Genomic DNA, 25557 nt, shown 5'->3' with positions numbered 1-25557 from the left:
TGCAATTTTTCACAATTTGCATGCATTTTGACAATTTTGTATAGTTTTCTGTCATCTGCAAATTTAATCACCTCACTCATTGTTCTGATTTCCAGATCAATTAAAAATATGTTAAATAGCACTGGTCCCTTTACAGATCCCTGCGGTACTGCACTATTCACCCTCCACCACTGAGAAAAATGGCTGCTTAACCCTGCCCTCTGTTTTCTGTTCAATAACCAGTTCCTAATCAACAGAAGGACACTGCCTCCTATCCCATGATTTTTTAAATTTTTTCCAGAGTTTCTCACAAGGAACTTTGTCAAAAGCTTTCTGAAAATCTAGATATACTACATCTACTGGCTCACCTTTATCCACATGTTTATTCATGCCTTCAAAGAAATGAAGTAAATTGGTGAGGCAAGACTTCCCTTGGTTGAATCCATGCTGACTCTGGCCCATTAAACCATGTTTGTCTTTGTGTTCTGTAATTTTATTTTTTATAATAGTTTCCACTATTTTGACTAGCACTGAAGTCCGGTTTACCGGTCTATAATTTCCTGGATCACCCCGGAACCCTTTTTAAAACTCAGTGTTACTTTGGCCATCCTCCAGTCTTCAGGTACTACTGATGATTTAAACGACAGGGTAGAGATCACTAGCAGCACATCAACAATTTCATGTCTGAGTTCTTTCAGCACCCTGGGGTGTATAACATTCAGTCCAGGTGATTTATCACTGTTTAACTTGTCAATTTGGCTCAGTACATCTTGGTTTCCCCTCTTCCCTAAAATGTTAGCTTAAAAGCTGCTCTATCTCTTATTTAAATGTTAGTGCCAGCATTCTGGTTCCATCCCGGTTAAGTTGGAGTCCATCCTTTCAGAACAGGCTCCACCTTTCCCACAATGTTGCCCAGTTCCTAACAAATTTAAATCCCTCATCCCTGTACCATCATCTCAACCACACATTGAGACTTCGAAGATCTGCCTGCTCTTGGGTCCTGCGTATGGAATGGGGAACATTTTCAAAAATGCTACCCTGGAGGATCTGGATTTCAGCTTTGTACCTAAGAGTCTAAGTTTGGCTTCCAGAACATCCCACCCACATTTCCCTGTGTCATTGGTACCCACATGTACCAAGACAGGCAGTTCCTCCCCAGCACAAACTAAATTCCTACCTATATGACGCAGAAAGTCTGCCCCATTCACACCTTGCAGCAAGTCACTAGGCAATCCTCACATCAACCAGCCAGCCAGCTATCTACATGCCTTGCCTAATGATCAAATCACCAACTACAACAACTGTCCAAACCCTTCCCTCCTGAGCCGAAGCTCCTGGTGACACATCCTCAGTGTAAAAGGATATTGTATCCCCTGGTGGGCAGGTCCTGGCTTTAGCGGGCCCAATGTTAGGCTTGTGGTGTGTTGAGCACACATTAGTACTTAATATAGCTTAGTAAAAGAACCCTATACTTTAGAATGGGTCAAATTATAGTCTGTATATTGTTTGTTTACATTTGTTTTGTTAGTCACCTTGAGCTTCTGGATCAGAGGAATATAAATTTTAAATTAAATTAAACATATGGTCTGTTTCCCCTATTGGCTCATAATTTATACTTATGCTTTACCCCACTTAAATACCACCTTCAATGATCTATTTATAGATGTGACAGATTGGCCTGGAGTTTGAAATTACCCAGCAGTTGTTGCTGGTTGTTGCTTCAGTCTTAGCCAGGAACAAAAGAGAGACAGATCTCTTTGTTGAGGCTAAGTGAATTATATGTCCTGATCTTCCCAGGTACTGTTTAGACAGTATGCAACTGTTTAGTTAGTTTTCTTATTGATCCATTTTCAGTTACTTGTTACTGTTTGCTATTTGCATATTTTTTGTCCACTGTTCCAAGTTCTGAGAATGAACATATTTGTTTGTTCATTCTGCCTGTCTGTCCTGATAAAGAATCCTGGTGGTCTGTGTGTTGGGTCTGTGACTTCTTTCTGGGAACTGTGGGACCGCTGGGAGTGTGGCCCCAGTGACCTAGAAATCACTGGGGATAATTTGAGAGTGGGAGACTTGCCCAGAGGCGGTTGTGACCCAGTCTGTGGGAGGAGAGTGCTAGTGTAGAGCACAAGTGGCAGGTGCAGGCAGACCTGAGCTGTGCTGGGGATAGACCCTCTAAGTGACTGTGGGGTAACCCCAGGCCGGTGGCTAGGCAATTTGTGACAATAGATCTCTTCCCTTCCTGCTGAACTGTTGATTCTTCTCCCACAAATTCTCTATGCATACCTTCTCCCCTAAATATATATCTGTGTCACACTCATGCATACTGGCACCCCTTCAATCTCCCTAAAGTCACTAAAATAAATTTGGTCTGGCTGCTACACATCAGTTGTGATTACTAACCATTATTTTTGCAGAGTGATGCTAACCAGTACCAAAATATTGTTATAATGTCTTAGCAAACAAGACAGTTCAAAATTAAGCATAAGATAGCATCTCTTACATCCTTAAAACAGACTTCTAAAAAAGATGAAAAATTGTTAAGATGTAATTATACATGCATGTTACACTTACATTATTAAGTTTTAATTTGTTCTTTTCTCTTCTTTGTATGTGCCCAGAGATATGATAAAGAACAGCACGACTTCGCCTTCGTGCTGTATCAAAATGGGAACTCGTTTTTCCTCTTCCTTTATATTTTTCTGCAGTATAAAAACAGCACGCAATTAAGCTAATTACCATAGAACACTTCCTTTAAGAGATGTCTTACAGATCATTTTCCAGTAGACACTAAGGGGGGAAGTTATCAAAGAGCAGTAGAAAGCGAGCATTTACTGTATATTGAACTACCACAGGCGTCATCAGCCTGTGGCATAACAGTACAGCTGGTTGCTGACTATGATGATAAATGAATAAAGTTGCTTGCGAGATACCTCACAAGCAGTGTTATTCCAGCAGCCCGGGAGCACTGGGCCTCAAAACCATGGTCGATACTCCAGTCTAGCATCTTAAAGAGGCTACGATGCTGTAGTTCCCACCTCTAATCTGAATACCTAACCACTTTCCCGATCATTACTCTGTCCCCTCAATTACACCCAAATCCCCCTACACAAGACCCCAACCCCCCAATGATACCTGAACCACCCCACAGAAGATGTGAACACCTCAGATCAGAAGCCCCACACCACTGTTCAATAGCCCCACCCACCAAATTTAACCCCCCACCAATTCAGCAGCAATCCCCAATTGCTCCTACTCTTGTTGATATTTTCTGACAAAATGGTACCCCTAGTGGTAGTCTCATGGTACTACCACTAAGGGGTCAGGTTCTTGCCTTCTGGCACAGTCGTTTCTATATGCATATGCATGCTTTCCATATGCACTAAAGAAAAGTGGTAATATATCAAGACACAAAACAGAAATAAAATCACAATAACAATCTGAATCCACTACTGAACAAAAAATATTTTTGTATAAAATGGATCCTCAGACGGCTAACTTAGGTAGGATAGAAAGCCCATGATAAGCCAAATTCTTCATTGGTCAAATGATTTTTAACAAACACAGTTTTATATACAACTTATAATTCTTATTAACTGTAAAGTCTTCAATCTTCAAATGGGAATTCTTCATTAAGTTTTCATAATTTTCAAAGTTCATATGTGACACAACAAGCATATATCACTTATCTTAGATAAAGGCTGCCTCTCCCAACATGAGTTCATGTTTCAAGTATCTGCATCAGGGTCAAGGCACCATAAATTGATGCGGAGAGTCCATTGGACTGATGCATCAATTAATGTCGGGAGAGGCAGCCTTTATCTAAGATAAGTGATATATGCTTGCTGTGTCACATATGAACTTTGAAAATTATGAAAACTTAATGAAGAATTCCCACTTGAATACTGAAGATTTTACAGTTAATGAAAAATATAAGTTGTTTATAAAACTGTGTTTCTTAAAAATCATTTGACCAATGAAGAATTTGGCTTATCATGGGCTTTCTATCATACCTATGTTAGCCATCTGAGGATCCGTTTTATACAAAAAACTAGTAAAAAAAAGCCCGTTTCTGAAAGAAATGAAACGGACGCTAGCAAGGTTGTCCTCTAATGGCAATTATGTTTTTAAGGGAACTGTTAGGAGAGAGTATGTGTGAGACAGAGAGAGTGAATGAGTATGTGTGAGAGAGTGAATGAGTATGTGTCAGAGAGTGAGAATGTGTGAGAAAGAGTGTGTGTCAGAGAGAGTGTGTGTCTGTCTGTGTGAGAGAGTGTAGTGTGTGTCCCGTGTGCATCAATTATGCTGTCTCCCCTGCATTCATCCATATGCAGCAAATGTCCTCTGTGTCCTGCCCCCTTCATCCATCCATGTGCAGCATCTCTCCCCTGCCCCCTCCATCCATCGTTGTGCAGCAATTCTCCTCTGTCCCTTGCCCTCCCCCCCTACATATGCATCAACTCTGCATTCTCCCCTGGCCTCTCCTCCATCCACCCATATCCAGGGCCCTCCTCCCTCCATCTCTGTCCCCTCTGAGTTCCAGGCCCCCTCCCTACCTCTCTCTCTCTGTGCCCTCTGAGTTCCAGGCCCCCTCCCCCTCCCCTTTGAGTTCCAGGACCCCCTCCCTCCCCTCCCCTTCAAGTTCCAGGATCCCCTCCCTCCCCTCCCCTTCGAGTTCCAGGACCCCCTCCCTCCCCTCCGAGTCCCATGCCCCCCATTCTCATTCGAGTTCCACACCCCCGTGCCTCCCTCCCTCCCCTTTGAGTTCCAGGACAACCCCCCTCCCCTTCAAGTTCCAGGATGACCCCTCCTCCCCTCCCCTTCGACTTGCAGGACGCCCCCTCCCTCCCTCTGAGGTCCACGCCCCCCATCTCCTCCGACGTCCAAGCCCCCGTGCCTCCCTCCCTCTCTCTCTCTGCCCTCCAAGCACGACCTGTCCTCCGGCAGCCCCTCACCTTCTTAAGTGCTGGCTGTATTTTAAAAATTCTTACCTTGGGGTGCGGCGTCCACAGTGAAGGCGAGCGGTGCTTCACACTGCCTTCGCATGTGTCTCAGCTCTGCCTCTGGTCCCACCCTCATTTCCTGTTTCTGGAAGGGCAGGACCAGAGCTGAGACACAAGCGAAGGCAGTGTGAAGCGCCGCTCGCCTTCACTGTGGATGCCGCACCCCAAGGTAAGAATTTTTAAAATACAGCCAGCACTTAGGAAGGTGAGGAGCTGCCGGAGGGCAGGTCATGCTTGGAGGGCAGAGAGAGAGAGGGAGGGAGGCATGGGGGCTGGCAACTATACAGAGTTCCCTCAAGGGTGGGGCGATTATGAACCCTACAAACACTACACGGCTTCACTGCCACGCTGACACGGAGTCAGCTTCAGAACGTTGGAGGTGTGAATTATTATATTAGATATTTTTTGTTCACTAGTGGATTCAGTTTGATATTGTGCTTTCCATATAGCCATGCCTGCTGTGCTTTCAGTTTAGCTCACCAATATCTAGCAGGTGTTTCTATGTCACACATACATTTCTAACACATACAGGGAGATTGTGTAACAGATGTCTTATATGTGAAGGCAAAAATAGATGCCTATTTCAAGCCTATCTAACAAAGACACGTGAAGTAGCCTATGGTGCTCATTTTCAAAGCACTTAGACTTAGAAAGTTCCATAGGTTACTATCCAGCTTATTTTCGAAGGAGAAGAGCAGCCATCTGCCGACACAAATTGGAAGATGGCCAGCCTTCTCCTAAGGCCGGCCAAATCGGTATAATCGAAAGCCGATTTTGGCCAGCTTCAACTGCTTTCTGTAGCAGGGGTGGCCAAAGTTCAAGGGGACATGTCGGCAGTGTACCAAAGGTGGGACGGGGGCGTGGTTAAGAGATAGCCGTCCTCAGCTGATAATGGAATAAAGAAGGGCGACCCTGACGAGCATTTGGCCGACTTTACTTGGTCCCTTTTTGTTCACACCAAGCCTTGAAAAGGTGCCCGAACTGACCAGATGACCACCGGAGGGAATCGGGGATCACCTCCCCTTACTCTCCCAGTGGTCACCAGCCCCCTCCTACCCAAAAACAAAACATTTTTTTTGCCAGTCTCTATGCCAGCCTCAAATGTCATACCCAGCTCCATCACAGCACTATGCAGGTCCCTGGAGCAGTTTTTAGTGGGTACTGCAGTGCGCTTCAGGCAGGCAGACCCAGGCCCATCCCCCCTACCTGTTACACTTGTGGTGGTAAATGTGAGCCCTCCAAAACTCACCCGAAACCCACTGTACCCACATCTAGGTGCCCCCCATTACCTTTTAAGGGCTATGGTAGTGGTGTACAGTTGTGGGGAGTGGGTTTTGGGGGGCTCAGCACACAAGGTAAGGGAGCTATGCATCTGGGAGCAATTTGTGAAGTCCACTGCAGTGCTCCCTAGGGTGCCTGGTTGGTGTCCTGGCATGTAAGGGGGACCAGTGCACTACAAATGCTGGCTCCTCCCATGACCAAATGGCTTGGATTTGGCCGGTTTTGAGATGGCCGCCATTAGTTTCCATTATCGGCAAAAACCAATGTTAGCCATCTCTAAGGGCGGCACAAATGTTGAGATTTGGCCGGCCCTGACCATATTATTGAAACGAAAGGTGGCCGCCCATCTTGTTTTGATAACACGGTCGGGTACGCCGCTTTACGGGGCCGTCATTAGAGATGGTGCCCTTATAGATGGGCACCCCCATTCGATTATGCCCCTCTATGTTGTTTTCTATGAACAAACCCTAAATTAGGCAACTAATTGAACTTCTGATATAAGTAATCGGTTAAAATATTACCCTTGTGGAGGAAAATACTCTCATTCCCAGAAGGCTGGTCCCACAAAGAAAGTGATCCCATGCCTCTTTTTGCCTTTTATAGTGCCTCTAGTCTCAGGCTGATGATTTAGCACATCCCAATTGGACCACTACAAATGCCCCAATTCTGACTGGCTCCTATAGTACCACTGTGGAAATTTCAAAACAATAACAAAAAAGAATCCACAGCCTCTGTGAATATTAAATGTTATGACCTCAGCAGTGCAACTTGCTAGCATATTTATCTTTTTTTTTCTGCAAGAATTTCAACAACCACCTTCTCATCAGTCAACAGATAAACCTGTCTTTTTTATTATTTCTTGTCAAAAATGTATTGATTTCTACCTCACTTTGTTTAAATGCAAGTAAAATAATCATTAAATAGAATACTCATCTGAATGCTGGTTTAGAAAATGTTGGGTCGGGGACAACTTCAGACATGATTCATGTTTCACACAAGCTGTGTCAAGGATTGCCCTCTATAATGCAAGGTAAAAAAAAATCAGTTATTAAATCTCATCTTGTTAAAACTCTGACATATATCTAATTTAAACTTTAAAACCTTCCATACCTTAAACTTAAGAGCCAGCTGCCTGGTAATGCATACTGGGATCGACTGGGATTAAATTATGCATTACCAGGCAGCTGGTGCTTAAGTGTAAGGTATGGAAGGTTTTTAAAGATTAAATTAGATTTATGTCAAATGTTTTGCAAGGTGAGACTTAATAACTGATCCTTGACACAGCTTATGTGAAACATGAATCATGTCTAAAGTTGTCGCCGACCCAACATTTTCTAAACCAGCATTCAGATGGGTATTCTATTTAATGATTATTTTACTTACATTTAAACAAAGTAAGGTAGAAATCAAGACCTTTTTACGAAGACATAATAAAAAAAGTCAGATTTATCTGTTGACTGATGAGGAGGTGGGTGATGAAATTCTTGCAGCAAAAAAAGATAAATATGCCAGCAAGTTGCATCACTAAGGTCATCAGATTTAAAATTCATAGAAGTTGTGGATTATTTTTTGTCATTGGTTCCTATAGTATGTATCTCTGCTGATTGGCCCACTGCCAGGGCTGTGCCTAGGGTCTCTGGTGCCCCCCTGCAGACTATCAGTTAGCGTCCCCCCTCTAGCATAAAATGCCATAAATAAGTAAATAAATATAAACTTTTAACACTGAGCACCTGATTATCAAAGTGGACATATTCCAAACACTATAATGAAAATAAAATGATTTTTTTCTACCTTTGTTGTCTGGTGACTTTGTTTTTCTGATCATGCTGGCCCAGTACCTGATTCTGCTGCTATTGGTCCTCTTATACAATTTCCAGGTCTTCCTTTCCATTTATTTTTTTACTTTCCTCCTTTTTTCTTCATTTCTTGCCTTACATCAGTAAGTAAAAGCTGGGTCCTCTGCAGACTTGACTGTCCAGTGGATCCAGCTTCTGCCTATTTTCTCCATCCATGTGCAGGTTTTCTCCCTTTTCCCTCATCTCATCTCCTTCTTCTCTCTTCCCTCCCCTCCATCCATGTCGATCATTTCTTCTCTCTCCCTTCCCCTCCATCCATCTGCATCGCATTCCTCTGTCTTCCCTCCCCTGCATCCATGTCCCGAATTTCTCCCCTTCATCCATGTGCATCTCCTTCCTGTCTTCCCTTCCCTCCCCTCCATCCATGTCCAGCAACCCTCCTCTCTCCCCTGCCCCTTCCATGCACATCTGCCCTCTATCTCTGCCCCTTCCATCCACCATCTGCCCATTTGCCCTCTCTCTTCCCCTTCCATTCACTGTCTGCTCTTTCTATCCCTTCCATCCACTGTCTGCCCTTTCTCTCTGCCCCTTCAATCCACCATTTGCGATTCCTATCCCCCCCATCCATCCATCCATCCATCCATCCATCCATCCATCCATCCATCCATCCATCCATCCATTCATCCATCCATCCAAGATCTGTCCCCTCTCTCTCTCTGCACCTTTTTTCAGCCCCCAATTCCAGCCCCCTTATCCCACCTGCCCCTAGTTCCAGCCCCAGCCCACATCTCCCAGCTGCCCCACTTTTCAGCCCCCAGTTTCAGCTCCACTTCCATCTGAGAAGCCCCCACCCCCCTTCTCCCATCTGAGAAGCCCCCTCCCTACCCCCCTTCTGCCATCTGAAACCCCCTCCCCACCCCTCTTCTCCCATCTGAAACCCCCCTCTCCCATCTGAAACCCCGACCCGACCACCAGCTTCGTCCAGAGAGGACAGCCCTCGTCTCCTGCCACCTGCCTTTAAAGAAAAAGGTGTGAAGTGGCGTGGCAGGCAGCGCCTCGCATCTGCCCTGCTTGTAAACAAAGTAAATCTCCATTCTCCATTCTCCTTCTCCTCCTCGTCGTCGGGCCTTCGAGGGCGGGACCCAGTGAGTGAAGGCCCGACGACGAGGAGGAGAAGAAGGAGAATGGAGATTTACTTCGTTTACAAGCATGGCAGACGCGAGGCGCTGCCTGCCACACCGCTTCACACCTTTTTCTTTAAAGGCAGGTGGCAGGAGACGAGGGATGACTGCAGATCCAGCGGAGCACCCCCCCCCCCCACACCCAGCATTCGCATCATTTCAAAACCCTGCCTGTCTCTAGCTTTCCCTCTCTTCATGAGTTTGTTCGGCCTCAGAGTCCCGCCTTCTGATGTCATTTCCTTGAGGGCAGGACTCTGAGGGAACGAACTCACGAAGAGAGGGAAAGCTAGAGATGGGCAGGGTTTTGAAATGATGTGAACGCTGCGACCAAGGTAAATTAAACATTTAAACCCCCAAGCGGTATGGCGGTGCAGCACCGCAGTGGCGACCTTGAAGGCAGGCGCCCCCCTGCGGTGCTTACCCCGCTTACCGTGTTGGCACGGCCCTGCCCACTGCGCCTGTATAACCCTGAAACTCCCCACTCATTTTGTCCTCAGATTGGTATCCTGTGAGTCTCAGTGTCTCATTGTTCACTGCTTCTTGATGTTTGACCTCTGCTAAACTCCCAGTAATGAATCTGCTCTGCCTGTCCTGACTCATCTGATTCCTGGGTTTTGCCTATGCTTGCTGCTTTGAATTTGATTCCATGCCGTTTCAAAAGTACCAAGTCTAGGGGACACTTGAGGAAGTTACATGGAAATACTTTTAAAACAAAAAGAAGGAAATATTTTTTTTTTCACTCAATGAATAGTTAAGCTCTGGAACTCTTTGCCAGAGGATATGGTAACAGCGGCTAGCTTATCTGGGTTAAAAAAAAGTTTGGACAAATTCCTGGAGGAAAAGTCCATAGTCTGCTATTGAGACAGACATGGGAAGCAACTGCTTGCCCTGGGATTTGTAATATGGAGTGTTGCCACAATTTGGGTTTCTGCCAGGTACTTGTGACCTGTCTTGACCACTGTTTGGAAAACAGGATACTGGACTAGATGGACCATTGGTCTGACCCAGTATGGCTACTCTTATGTTCTTATGCCCAACACTTCTGCCTTTTCTTTGTTCCAGATGCTTCTACTGTAATCCACCAATAGAGTAAAATCCTCTGTCTGACCTAATTTGTAGGAAGACAGACTGGTACATTTATTGTGAACTTTCTGACTTCTGATTATTTCCAGAGAAAGCTGGAAGATGCAGAAAACTTGTAGAACAATATAAGTAAGAAGTGTCCAGTATGATCAGTGGGAGCAGAACCTTCCTTTGACTATAAAACTGACACTCCCCCTTGAAACCAAGGCTTAGGTTGATATTGCTCACCTCTGACCATTCCCTAAGCTAGGGAGCCTCTTCAAGCCATGCCTATACTAAGCCTTTACTGTGTTGTCTAGGCAAGTACTCTAACAGGCATAAGGGCCCGATACTCAGAAGCAAATGTGGGTGCTAGAGGTCATTGGTGCTGCACTTGCTAACACTGAATGTTCAGAGCCAACGAGCACATAAACCAATGAGCTCGCTGGCTCACAGTGCAATGAACATGCAAATGCATGCTGATGAGGTTATTCCTTATTCTTCCCCAATGCTCAGAGGATAGTGTGCAAAACAAGGGCACTCTTTCCACCATCAACCTTACGCCAGCTTGGAGTTGGCATTAGGGTGCCTGAGGAGGCAGGGGAACCATTTTTGCCTGAAAAGAGGAAGTCTCTGTTTACCAAGCTAAACCATTCTGAAAAGGGAAGAAATCCTCAGAGTTAAATACAAACTATATGACTTTATAGTACAAAATTCCTCTTTCGTTTTTTGGCTTCTTACAACAAAAGAGGTTTGAGCTTCACATAAATAAATATTTTTTTTAAAAACGACTGAACTGCTTATTTGTCCTTCTGGCAAAAGCCAGCCACAGCTTTAATCCCACTAAATTAATAAATTTGTTTCTGCACCTGGTTTTTACTCCATGGGGCAACCATAGATAGTCACTTACAAAGAACACTTGAACCCAGAATTACATGTTTAAACATATCCTATATAATAATTCTCACCTCCAACGTTCTAAAGTAGCTGCCTGTGTCCGTGGCTCCTGGAGTTGCTGAGCTAGGCTCCGTAGCCAGGCTGACGTCACTCACAGCTGATTCCCAGGCAGGGGGAGGAGTAGGGAAATACGTGGAGCAACTTGCTCCGTGTGTTTCCCTACTCCTCCCCCTGCCTGGGAATCAGCTGTGAATGCGCCGCTCAAACACCCTCTTGGCGCATCATCCAAGCCCCTCCCCCAGCACATCAAACACCCCCTCCCCCCGAAGCACATCAACCCCCTCGCCACCCGCAGCTGCCACTGATAACGCTGTCTGGCCGCTGCTGCTTCTCCTGTTGAGCAGCAGCAGCCGCTACAAAAAGAAAAAAGTCATAAATGTTTTTAAACCTGAAACGCGGCACTGCAGACAACCATCAGGCATTCGCTGTTGGCTCTGCAGCTGCTTCTCCTCTCGCCTCCACGTCACTGACCCTGGAGTAAGACCACGGAGGAGCGCAGTGACGTGAGAGACGAGAGGAGGAGCGGCTACAGAGCCGACAGCCAATGCCTGATGGCTGTCTACGGTGCCGCGTTTCAAGTTTAAAAACATTTATTGCTTTTTTTCTTTTTGTAGCGGCCGCTGCTGCTCAACAGAAGCAGCAGGGGCCGGACAGTGTTACCAGTGGCAGCTGCAGGTGGCGAGGGGGTTTGATGCGCAGGGAGAGGAGGGGAGGGTCGCTGGACATAGGTGGCTGCAGGGGGGGCAGGGGGAGAGGAGGGTCGCTGGACATGGATGGCTGGAGGGGGGGCAGGGGAGAGGGAGGTGGGCCCTGCATGAGGGGGGTGGGGGCACACACTCACTCACTGTCTCTCACATACACTCTCTGACACACTCTCTGTCTATCACACTCTATCTCTCTGTCACACACACACAGTCTCACACACACACACACACACACACACACACTGTCTCTCACACACAGACACTCTGTCTCTCACACACACTCTCTCTCTCACACAAACACACACACACTCTGTCTCTGTCTCTCTCTCATTCTCCCTCTGACACACACACTCTCTCTCAAACATACACACTCCGAGGAAAACCTTGCTAGCGTCCGTTTTATTTGTGTCAGAAATGGGCCTTTTTTACTAGTATTTTATAAAGTATCCCCAAGATTCTATATAACATGCCTAGCATTCCGCGTTGAAATCTAAGCATATTCTGTAACAATGTCAATAACTTAATTGGCTTAACAAGCCAATCAGCATTAACAGCACTTAATAAGCAATAGTTAGAATTTACACGTATAACTTGCTAAGTGTATTCTGCAATGCACTGCGCCTAAATTCTAATATGTGCAGGGAAAAGGGGCATGGTTATGGGTTAATGGGCATTGCATGGGCATTACAAAATTTACACACATATTTATAGAATATGACCCAATGCACCTAAATCTACACACTGGGCTTTACGTCACATTTTTGTTGGTGTAAATGCAACACAGCTAAATGTCACCACTGTGCAATACCAGTACCACTGAGCAACTATACCAGTGGGTGCAAATGTGCAACCCAGGTGCTTGTTGCAATTTGTAACCCAGGTGGACAACTACACAAACAGGGTCTGAGAAGCCCAGGAAGATTTAGAAAGAACTATGCACTATATATGGAAGTGAACCACAGATGAATGGAAAAACTGTGCAATTGGGCCAACTCCAAATCATCAGTGGCTATCAAACTTCTTTGGCTACACTGTTTCCATAACTGAAAAAAAACAAAGGCAACTATCCTGAATCTGGCAAGCCAGATGGGTAACTCATGCTGAAACAGAGTGCACCCATGAAATGTGGTAGAACACAGCCAAGAGCACTGCATTGTACTGCTTTGACCAGGTAGGATTTTTTTTTTTATAGCACTGGTGATGGGGGGAAAAAGCTAGTTTGGCTATTTATGCCAAAATATAACCAGCTGGATGAAGAAAATAAGAACAGTTAACTCTTAGGAACTCCATAGAAAAAAACTAAATACAGTTAACTGCAATAAATGACTGATTACTGCACATAAAAACAGACTTAGCCTAACTGATATTCAAATTAAACAGAGAAAACAAGTAGAATCTGTATCTACTATTCAGGCAGTTATTGTAACCATTAAGGTGAATGCACCAGAAATTACAAAATTAAATCAAATTGCAGTATACAACAATGAACCAAAGAACAGAAGCACATGTCCTAATAAAGAATAAAATTATTATTTTTTAATTTGAGGAGAGCTAATAAATGTCTGGACTTGCTTACTATGAATCAGTCAGGAAAAACACTTGAAACAAACAACCAGCTGACAGAAACTGAAAAAAAATTTTGGTGGGAAAAATTGTAACAGTCTGGAACACTGAGGAAAATTTAATGTCACACAGAAACAGGAGTAGCTAATCTTCCACATAAGAAAGTCAAAGAAATATTCACTGCAATTAGAAAATGTCACTGCTTATATAAACCAGAAAAACATAGGTTCCTGTCAGTGATCCCTGCTGTGAGAAAAAGTCAAGGAATGGAGGCATAAACACCAGTGTGCTGAAGCAACTGAAATAAATCAGAACAGGCTCACCAGATGCAGGCTGACTTCCACAGGAGATGTTGGTGGTCCAATGGGCTGGTGGGGGGTGGTACGGGTCTCAGAGACCTGTGAGATATACCTCAGGTTCATACAACAGCTGCCCTTTATTTAACAGGAGCTTATGCCAAAGATGGCAAAACAATTCCACTGAACCTCTGGCATTAAACTGGGTTAGGAGAACAAGTCCAAGATGTCACATACCTGAGACATCAAGTATGGAGTCAAGTCTTCTCTCCTCAAATGAACTCAATACTTCCCTTCTGATGCCTACACTTTGGGCGCACCTACACTTTGGGTGCACCTACTCTGACGTTAGACGCCTTCACTTTAAAACCAGGAACTTTTCCCTACTTCATTGCCTCAGCTACAACCTTCTTGGTGTCTGGTGTGTTTATCTTGTTGCTGTTCAACCTGATTTGACTACTGCCTGGACCTGACCACTGCTGGATCACTGTCTGACCTGACTACTGCTTGGACCTGTCCACTGCTGGATCGCTGCCTGACCTGATTACTGCCTGGACCTGACCACAGCTGGATCGCTGCCTGACCTGACTATTGCCTGGACTGGACTGCTGCTGGATCGTTGCCTGACTTGACTACTGCCTGAACCTAACCACTGCTGGATCGCTGCCTGCCTTGACCACTGCCTGGTACTGACTTCTGCTCTGCTCTGTCTTCGCCTCCATCTGTCTGAGCCGAGTCCTCTTTCTCACCTGACTCCTAAGTCCTGTTGGCCACCTGAACCCAAGAGCTCAACCGCTGGGGAACGGTGGTCGCCACAGGTGAAGATTTGGGTTTCTGATTGCTGGTCCTTGGATCAGCACAAGGGCTCACTTCTACTCCTGACATTGTGACACAAAAGGGCACCCCCAACTCAACTGGAACACAGCTGACAAGCTGGTTCAGGAGAAGAAGCCAAATAGGCACCCTCAATCTCAACGAAGCCTCAGTATAAAATTGGATGAGGAGTAGAAAACCACAAAATGGTGGTAAAAGCTCAACCGAAAATTTTGTATATTATTCAAAACTATGATATTGATTCATCAATGACTATATGATGTTGTACCTCAATATTTCATTGACAGTCTGATTATGTATCAACCAAATCGAGCACTTTGATCTGAAGCAGCAAAACTATTATTTGTTAATACTTGCCATTACTCTGATACACATAAGTGATCTTTTTCCATTGCAGAGGCAGATTTGTGGAATCATCTCCCTAGTTATTTAAAATTGTGTTGTGAAATTTCAACTTAAGAAACTTTTAAAATCTTTTTATTTTGTGAAGGCTTTTATGGAGGATTGATCTTTGATTTATCCTACAGCTTCCCTGCAGTACATAGTATACGGTATTGATTTCCCCGCCCCCCCCCCCCCCCCATATTTTCTAAAGCTCAACTAGTGGCTGCCGCGTGGTAATGCCAACACAAGCTCACTGGCATCCTCTAACTCAAGCTCAGCTCTGAAAAAATGTGTGTGTGTGTGTGGAGGGGGGGTTAGATTGTTTGAAAGTTTTGAATTGACTGTTATGTTTTTATGAATGTTTTTATCTTGTAACCCACTTTGTTATTAAATCAGGACATAAATCTAATAAATAAATAAATACATAATTAAAAATAAATAGTTATAAACCAGGTTAGGAGTAGGGCTGTTTTCATTCTGCTATAGCCCACCACCAGAAACAGGAAATTTCATCAGAGGAGGCAAGCTGCAGTAGAAGGAAGGATGACTGCACTGGCTGGAAGGAGCATCCAGGCAGTCAGGCAAGGTTCGCAGTGCAGGTGGGGGGCAGGGTTGGAGAGTGAGTAGTGCCTAGCCATGCGTCTGTACAGGTGTAGTCCTGGTTCAAATGCTGTTGCGACTTTTCTGCATGGCCCTGCTTTTCCAGATTACAATCGGCATGGTGTCAAAAGTCCTGTGCTGTTCTCGCAAGACTTGAGAACCATATAGGATTTTGACTTCTTTGCTTAGTTTTTCACCTTTGGGTTATTATTATTATTCTGTCTCACTTTTGGGTATGCTTTGTGTGTTATATAGCAGGACTCCTGATCTGATGAAGGAATGTGAGCCTAAACAAGGCCCATGTTGGGTCCATCTATAAAGTACATGTACTTCAATTTGAGACTTTGAATGCAGTCCAATTTGAGACTGTGTATATGACAATAAATTTGGGATTTATATTTGTCCTGGAGCACACTTACTGTGGTCACTTCTGCTCTTTCGGCTTCTTGTTGTGCTTTGTGGAAGTGTTTGGTTTTCCTTTTTTTCTGGACTCAGCTATATCAGTTGTCAGGTGTGCTGAGCGCTTTCCTCCAACTGCTTCAAAGACTGGTTTTATTTTGAAGAGTCATCAGGTCTTTTCTAGTAGCTCACTGAGTGCCTTCTAATCCCAGGGGCTCATCTTCCAGCAGTATGTTGCAATTTGTTTCATTATAACTATTCATAGCATTCTGTCCATATGTGTTAATTGTCTTACAGGCTCATTTTCAAAAGAGAAAAACGTCCAAAAAGTGACATTTTTCTCACAAAAACATCCAAATCAGTATTTTTGAAACCTCTTTTTTTTTTGTTACATTTGTACCCCGTGCTTTCCCACTCATGGCAGGCTCAATGCGGCTTACATATTGTATACAGGTACTTATTTGTACCTGGGGCAATGGAGGGTTAAGTGACTTGCCCAGAGTCACAAGGAGCTGCCTGTGCCTGAAGTGGGAATCAAACTCAGTTCCTTAGTTCCCCAGGACCAAAGCCCACCACCCTAACCACTAGGCCATCAGAAGTACATCCAAATCGCAAGGGGGTGTGTTCAGGGGCGTGTTCAGGACGGGGCTTGGGCGTTCCTAAGACTTAGATGTTTTTCAGCCATAATGGAACAAAGCAAAAACTTAGATGTTTTGAGCTAGACCTGTTTTTATAATGAATAGCTGCAGTGGGAATTGAGCCCACTATCCCAGGATCAAAGTCTACTGCACTAACCACTAGGCTTCTCCTCCACACAAAAGGGTGCCCTTACTCCCCCAGTGGTCACTAACCCCATCCCACCCCCACAAAAAATGTGATTAAAAATATTACTTGCCAGCCTCTGATGTTATACTCAAGTCCATTAGAACAGCATGCAGGTCCCTGGAGTAGTCTAGTAGTTGTGCAGTGCACTGCAGATAGGTGGACCCAGGCTTCTACCTCCCCCTACCTGTTACACTTGTGGAGGAAACTATGAGCCCTCCAAAACCCAACAGAAACCCACTGTACCCACATATTGGTGCTCCCTTCACCTGTAAGGGCTATGGTAGTGGTGTACAGTTGGGGGTAGTGGGTTTTGGGGGGCTCAGCAGACAAGGTAAGGGCGCAATGGTGAGATGTGTACCTGGGAGTATTTTATAAAGTCCACTGCAGTGCCCCCAATGATGCCCTATTGCTATCCTGGGATGTCACCTTTCAACTATTCTACCTAATGCCAAGCTTTCTATTTTTTTTTTAATAACATCTGAGCCTTGTGTCTATTGTTTATCAGTAGATTTGGGTTTTGAATTCAGATCTATAGATAAAAAGGAGGTCTCATTACATATATCTAAATACCAGAGCCCTATATTTCCATACTTCATAGCAAGAGTGTACATTCTTAATTATCTGTCCCAATGCAACTGAAGCTTTTGCCTCCTCAGTGCATGTAAATGGTTCCATCCCTCTGTGGATTCTTTGATGCCATGTGAGGCTTTCTTTCAAACCAAAGCTTTTACCACACTTAGGACATGTAAATGGTTTCACGCCAGTGTGTATTCTCTGGAGCATTGTGAGGTTTACCTTCTGACCAAAGCTTTTACCACACTTTATACATGCAAATGGTTTCTCTCCTTTGTGTACTCTTTGATGCACTTTGAGATTTACATTACTACCAAAACGTTTACCACACATAGAACATGTGAATGGTTCTACTCTATTGTAGATTTTCTTGTGTATTTTGTACATTTTGCATTTGGACATTTTTTGCTTGAAAATGGACCAAAAAATAAAATGTCCAAATCACAAAACGTTTTTCCAAACAGTATTTTCAAAAGGGAAAGATAGACGGTTTTTTGTTGAAAATGACATACTTTCCTGTTCTGAATTTGGATGTTTTTTTGTAAAACGTCCAAATTCAGACTTAGACATCATATCAAAAATGCCCCCTTAGTCTAGCACGTCTGCTGAGACTTTACCTTGAGAAACCCTGCCAGTACTTAATCTACTACTTGCATAAATCTCAGTGTAACCGATGCACGCAAACCCTCATTGCATGACAAGATGAAAGCCAAGTCCAGGTGTAATTTTGTCAGTGGGAGTGTGCAGTTAAAAAAACTCCCATTGCTGCCAACTGAATATAGTTGACCAGATAGTTTAAAAAATAGGTGCATCTCTTGGCAATTGCACGCATACTTCAGGGGGAAAATACATGTACAGAGTGATGTGCATGCTCATGTGCAAGTCTACTACTACTACTTAACATTTCTAAAGTGCTACTAGGGTTACGCAGCGCTGTACAATTTACATAGAGGGACAGTCCCTTCTCAAACAGCTTACAATCTAGAAGACAAGTGAATGGTCAGTCCGATAGGGACAGTCAAATTGGGGCAGTCTGGATTTACTGAACGGTAAAAGTTCGGTGCCGAATGCAGCAATGAAGAGGTGGGTTTTAAGCAAAGACTTGATGATGGGCAGGGAGGGGGCTTGGTGTATGGGCTCAGGAAGGTTGTTCCAAGCATAGGGTGAGGCGAGGCAGAATGAGTGGAGCCTGGAGTTGGCGGTGGTGGAGAAGGGTACTGAGAGGAGGGATTTGTCCTGTGAACGGAGGTTTCGGGCAGGAACGTAAGGGGAGATGAGGGTAGAAAGGTAGTGAGGGGCAGCAGACTGAGTGCATTTGTAGGTAAGAAGGAGAAGCTTGAATTGAATGTGGTATCTGATTGGAAGCCAGTGAAGTGACCTGAGAAGAGGGGTGATATGAGTATATCGGTTCTGGCGGAATATAAGACGTGCGGCAGAGTTCTGAACAGATTGAAGGGGGGATAGATGGCTAAGTGGGAGGCCGGTGAGGAGTAAGTTGCAGTAGTCAAGGCGAGAGGCAATGAGAGCATGGACGAGAGTTCGGGTGGTGTGTTCAGAGAGGAAAGGGCGAATTTTGCTGATGTTAAAGAGGAAGAAGCGACAGGTCTTGGCTATCTGCTGGATATGCGTAGAGAAGGAGAGGGAGGAGTCAAAGATGACTCCGAGGTTGCGGGCAGATGAGACGGGGAGGATGAGGGTGTTATCAACTGAGATAGAAAGTGGAGGAAGAGGAGAAGTGGGTTTTGGTGGAAAGACGATGAGCTCAGTCTTGGACATGTTCAGTTTCAGGTGGCGGTTGGACATCCAGGCAGCAATGTCGGATAAGCAGGCTGATACCTTTGCCTGGGTCTCCGCGGTGATGTCTGGTGTGGAGAGATACAGCTGGGTGTCATCAGCATAGAGATGATACTGGAAACCATGAGATGAGATCAGGGAGCCCAGGGAGGAGGTGTAGATTGAGAAGAGAAGGGGTCCAAGGACAGATCCCTGGGGAACACCAACAGATAGGGGGATGGGGGTGGAGGAAGATCCATAAGAATGAACTCTGAAGGTGTGGTGGGAGAGATAGGAGGAGAACCAGGAGAGGACAGAGCCCTGGAACCCAAATGAGGATAGTGTGGCAAGAAGTAAGTCATGATTGACAGTGTCAAAAGCGGCGGATAGATCGAGGAGGGTGAGGATGGAGTAGTGGCCTCCCCAGGAACTCCATTCACTGGGTAAATCTCTCTTATCTGCACCCTTCTCTACCACTGCTAACTCCAGACTCTGTTCCTTTTATCTTGCTGCACCTTATGCCTGGAATAGACTTCCTGAGCCGGTACGTCAAGCTCCATCTCTGGCCGTCTTCAAATCTAAGCTAAAAGCCCACCTTTTTGATGCTGCTTTTAACTGCTAACCCTTGTTCACTTGTTCAGAACCCTTATTTTATCATCCTTACTTTAATATTCCCTTATCTCTTGTTTCTCCTGTTTGTCTGTCCTAATTAGATTGTAAGCTCTGTCGAGCAGGGACTGTCTCTTCATGTTCAAGTGTACGTCTAGTAGCGCTATAGAAATGATAAGTAGTAGTAGTAGTAGTAGTAGTAGTAGTAGTAGTAGAATGAGTCTGCAGTTTATCTTCCTGAAGAAGCCAGTTTATGGCGAACCCGGATCCCTGTTGAGGAACAAGGCTAAAGTGGTCCTTATAAAAAGATAATTTTTAAAGACAGATTTGGAATATATTTTGTTGGGACAATCATTTATCAGCAGTATTCAGTGAATGAGATGTAAACTGCTGTGATCTTATGAATTTAAACCAAGCAGTATAGCAAATGAAATAGTAGTATCACTGATAGCACATTATTTCTGAGCACACATCACATATTTTAATATGAATATTCATAACTTCTTATGTAGTTTCTTTACTAGTTTTTTGTTCTTGGGTTGGTAGTTATGATCACGTGAAATATTTTTAACACATCTAGGTATACAGATGGTTTGATCATATTATTAAAGCTGGGGCATATATTAAAAAGTTTTTTGTGTACCCTCACAATATATTTTTGTATGTGTATCTAATGTATGACCCATAAACGTGGTCTTGGGTGATTGGTTAGGTTGCAGTGAAACAAACAAATATGCTGTCATCATTGCCTTTTACTATTAGTTTAAAAATGAATTCATGTCCCCAAAATTTATAACACTAGGTCCTATTGAAGAAAGGTTGTTTCAATTAAAATAATCCAGTATTACTAGAAAGTTGGATGAGGTTTGCAGAAAACTCCGAAGAAAACATTTTTTTGAGACAGCTAAGATTTTATTTTCATGTATGTGTTTCAATATACAGTATGAGTACACATAGGAAAAGGTCTTTACTGCATTAACCCTTCTGTTTATAAAGCCGCACTAGTGGCTGCTGGTGCTGTAATGCTGTATCGGCATCGCCATGTGGCAGCCACTAGCATGGCTTTGTAAACAGGTGGTAAATAACCTGAAAACATGCAAAAAAATTAATCACTTTATAGACTATTCTTATGAAAATCTGTGATTTAGAGGTTTCAATGTGCAATTTCCTTGAAAGCATCCGCCTTACCAATCTGAAATGAGCAATAATTATTGTAAAACCATACTAACCTTCCTTTTTATCTTCTTGAGCTTTCTTTACTTTTGTTTCTGTTATGTCCTTGAAAGAGGCTAAAAATAGTACCACATCTCCCTTCTCATTCTTTATAGGAACAATGTCCAATAGGCACCAAAATGCAGAACCTGAAAGCACAATAATAAATTGTATTTGAAGAGCTGACTTAAGGTAAAAGAAAAATCTGAATTTCAAATGCTATGACTATTATTTTAACCTCCCCCCCCCCCCCCCCCAATTTATTTTTGAAAAGTCAGTAGTTAGGAAAACACAGATGTTAAGCTCATGTAAATCTGTTTGCATTATCAATAGGAACTCAGTAATGCTACTTTCTCTGAAAAAAAGACATTAGTTTAAAAGCAAAACATTATCTGCTGGGATCACTAACAGAACTTAATGTTTGAATTGAATATTTTTCAGTGTGTATCCTATGACATTCAAGCTTATTTAATGTTTACTCTAAAATATGTTTTTAGATTACTTATTTAAGTTGACTATTTCATCCTTATTCCTTACAGCATACACCTAGAGCATCATTTTCACTAATTTAAAGACTAGAATAAAGAAGGAATTCAGCCTAAAAAAAATGGTGATCAGATACAGTTATGGGGCTGGAAGTTGCTAAATATTGGCAAGTGAAAACTTATTACATCTTTACCCATTTTGATGAATTGAGGGGAAGTGACTGGTTTATTAAAAGCTTGTGCAAGAGTTGTGCTATTGTTTTCCACACTGAAAATAATGGGCAGCACCGGGACTAACTTTTATGGCAATACGAGTACCACTGCTGGAGGTACCAGAATGCAACATTATCCCCAAACAGCGGTACCATAAGTGCCTTACAAAACATCCAAGTTGCCCCACTCTTGCTGTAGTCCTGATAATAGGACTCCTTTTCTTGATAAATCTGAAATGAGTTTTGCACCCAAACAAAATCGGCCCTCATGTCTGATTTAAAGATGTAAGGAGAAAGATCTTTCTCGGATATTTCAAGGAAAGGAGAAAAGCTAGGAATAGAATTGTAAGACTGAAAGATGTGAGAATAGCTATGTGGAGAGTGATGAGCCTTTGATACAATTCCTTACAGAAGACTCTTGAATAAGTTGAGACGGCTGAACTTAGGACCCAAAGTGATGAACTGGATTCAGTGGCGTAGCCAGACCTAACATTTTGGGTGGGCCCAGAGCTGATATGGGTGGCTACTGTGTATATAGGTATGAGTAGTGTTTCATGGGATACTACAAAATAATGCATTAGAATGAACTTGATGATGGATTTCTAAGTAGTATGCCCAACATCTGCCCTGCATCAACATATGGAAAAAACAATATTTTAAAATATAGTTACATTATCCCACATGTTAAACGTAACCAGGCATAAGTCTACTATAATGGCAAATATCTCAACACACATAACAAGATCCTACAATATAATCACAGCAATGATATTATCCTTCAAACTTGGCTTCCCTACCCCTCTATCCACCCCCATAGCGTGGCATCAGCCCTTCCCTTCTCTACCCTACCCTCTCCACCCATAGCCCAGCATCAGCCCTTCCCTTCCCCATCATCCATCCCATAGCTATGCAAACCCCCCACCCCTCCCTGTAGCCTAGTGTCAGCCCTGTCCTACCCCCTACCCATCCCCCCATAGTCTGGCATCTCCCTCCCCCCCCCCCCCACACACACCCTGAAGCACACCAGCATTAAATATAAAACCTTTTTTTAAATGTCCTGTGCACTGCAGAGGCCACCTCCACCCAGGAACCTGTCTACATTAAATACAAAGGATTTTTAATTTTAAACCTGGGCACTGCAGAGACCATCCCCACCCCAAAACCCATCAACATAAAATTTTAGAAAAGGTTATATATATATTTGTTTTTAACCTGGGCACTGAGCCTACCCCAACATTATTGGTGGGTTTCTGGGTGGGGGGGGGGGGGGGGGGGCTCTTCCCTGCCTAGAGAAAAAAGATTAAATATACCTTTTTTTTCCCCTAGGCAGTGAAGAGCCCACCACCAGCATTACACTCACTGTACATGTTAAAAAATATATATTTATTTTATCTGGTAGCAGATGTAGGCTCAGAAAGCATTGCAGACTGTGCTTTGCGTGCTGACTTCTGTGTCTATTTGGGGCCCGGGGGGGGGGGGGGGGGGGGGGGGAGTGCTCAGGCCTGGCTGGCTGGGGGAAGCCACAATTGAAGGCTGATTCAGTAAGGACCCAATGTTGTCTGCTCCAGCTACTGCTGGTGTTGGCAATGCACAGTGGAGGAAACCCAGCACCCAAGTCGTGTCAGATTTTTCTGTGCGGCGCCAGCATGAGTGCTGTGGGTGCACTGGGGGGCAAGACTGATGGAACTCAGGAGTAAGAGCAGCAGTAGCGCAGTGCTAGAGCGGCTGACTTATGCACTAGCTTAAGCTTCCATAGCAGAACTCAAAGGCTGTGCATTCTGCTCTGCTCGGCACTGCTGCTGTAAAGCAAGTAAATCGCTCCTTCATCATGTTCGCGTCGGCCCTTCCTTCACTGTGTCCTGCCCTTGCGGAAATAGGAAGTTACATCAGAGGGCGGGACACAGTGAAGGAAGGGCCGACGCGAACGCGATGAGGGAGGCGATTTACTTGCTTTACAGCAGCAGTGCCAAGCAGAGCAGACGCCAGGCGCTTCATGGATTTTTTTTTTAAGGCTGGGTCAGGTCAGGTGCCGGGTGGCAGGGGAAGAAGAGGGTCGTGTCCGTCAGCGGAGCTGGTAGGCAGGAGGGGACTGCGGCACTAGTGGAGCACCACCCCACCTGCTGACACCCGGGATGTTGGCTGGGCGGGCCTGGAGGGAAAGTGGCTGGGCCTGGGCCCATCCAGGCCCGCCCATGGCTATGCCCCTGACTGGATTGGAAACTGGTTGAACGACAGGTGACAGAGGGTTGTGGTAAATGGAATTCACTCAGAGGAAAGGAAGATGAGCAGTGGACTGCCTCAGGGGTCGATACTGGGGCCGATTCTGTTTAATGTATGTGTGAGAGACATTGATGAAGGGTCAGAAGGAACAGTTTGCCTTTTTGTGCATGACACAAAGAAAGCAAATAGAGTGGATACCTTAGAAAAAGTAGAAACCATGAGAAGAGATCTCCATAAATTAGAAGAATGGTAAAAGGTCTTGCAGTTAAAATTTAATGTGAAGAACTGCAGACTGATGCACTTGGGGTGCAGAAATCCAAAGGAAATATACAAGATAAGAGACAAGAGATTGAAGAGCCCAGCTCAGGAGAGGGACCTTGGGGTGATGGTGTCTGAAGATCACAAGATGACTAAACAACATGATAAGGCAGTGGCGATGACCAGGATGCTAGGCTGCATAGAGAGGGGTATAACCAGCAAAGGAAAGGAGGTGTTGATGCTCCTGTACAAGTCATTGGTGAGACCCCACTGGGAATTTTCTCCCTGATATTCAGCCGGCGGCAGTCAGCGTTTTTTAAAATGTTGATCATCACTGGCTAAATTGTTCCCTGATATTCAGTGCTGGGCCATATCCAGGCACCAGCACTGAATACAGTGGCTAATTTTGGGTGATTTGGCCACCCAGAGTTTATGCGGTTCAGGCCAATATTTAGCTGGGGCCGAATAAGAGTTCTGCAGCCATGGCTGAATATTGGGATGGGACTACATAACCTTTTTCTGTTTTTTTTTTAAAGCCCCTGCACCCTGTCTCAACCTCCCCCCCCCCCCCCCATGTCAATGTTCCCTCTTTTCCTCCTTCTATCCCCAAGCCCACATCAAGACCCCCCCCACCCCAGAAACCATGAAGGTAAGCCCCCAGGCTTACCTTCATTACTGGTGGTCCAGTGGGGTTGTTGGGGCAGGAGTGCAGACCCCTTGCTCCTACCCCTTTTAGCTGCACTCCTACCCCAATGACCCCACTGGACCACCAGAGATGTAGGTAAGCCCGGGGGCTACCTTCACGGTTGGGGGAGCAGGAAGTCTTATGGGGGAGTGTTGATGCTGGCTGGGCAGAGGGAAGGAGGAAAAGAGGGGACATTGGTACGAGGGTGCTAAATGGGGCCTTTTTTAAAGAAAAAAAAGTATGTGGGTGCCGGCCTGATATTCAGAGCCATCACCCGCATAACTAGGTGACATTATTTAGAACAGCTCTTGAGCTGTCCTAAATTAAACCGCTTATGAATTATTTTAGGGGTTCAGTGTTCCCCCAAACCTATTATTCTGCCCGATAGGACAGTCTAGCTGTCCTATCCCAGACAGAACATTACCATTACATCTGACTCCATCACTGGCTAGAATAGTGTACCTGTTCCCAACCAAATCAGGGTGTAGATAGCAGATAATAAAGGAGAAGGAGGGATAGTTTAGATATAGAGATTAGAAGTTTATTGTAACTTACCAGAGCTTATTACAGGATATTTCCACATGAAATCACTCTTACTTCTGAGACACCAAAGAGTATTCAGGTGGTTGTAGGAATACAGTATCCCAGCTGCAAACGGGTGCTATCTGG

The 25557-nt window shown here is 44.5% G+C and overlaps 1 protein-coding gene across 1 annotated transcript in view; it reads right to left on the bottom strand.

Annotated features, from left to right (window-relative positions):
- KCNH8 (potassium voltage-gated channel subfamily H member 8) overlaps positions 1-25557 on the bottom strand; it is a 588306-nt gene that overhangs the window by 393358 nt on the left and 169391 nt on the right. The window contains exons 3-4 of the mRNA XM_030202709.1: positions 21046-21177; positions 2551-2678 (exon numbers count right to left, since the gene is read on the bottom strand). Of these exons, the coding sequence (XP_030058569.1) occupies positions 2551-2678; positions 21046-21177 (260 nt within the window). The remainder of the gene's footprint in view (positions 1-2550; positions 2679-21045; positions 21178-25557) is intronic.

Source organism: Microcaecilia unicolor, chromosome 1 (assembly GCF_901765095.1).
Source record: "Microcaecilia unicolor chromosome 1, aMicUni1.1, whole genome shotgun sequence".
Classification (NCBI taxonomy): domain Eukaryota; kingdom Metazoa; phylum Chordata; class Amphibia; order Gymnophiona; family Siphonopidae; genus Microcaecilia; species Microcaecilia unicolor.
Note: the sequence above shows the minus strand (reverse complement) of the source record. Positions and strands in the feature narration are given on the sequence as shown.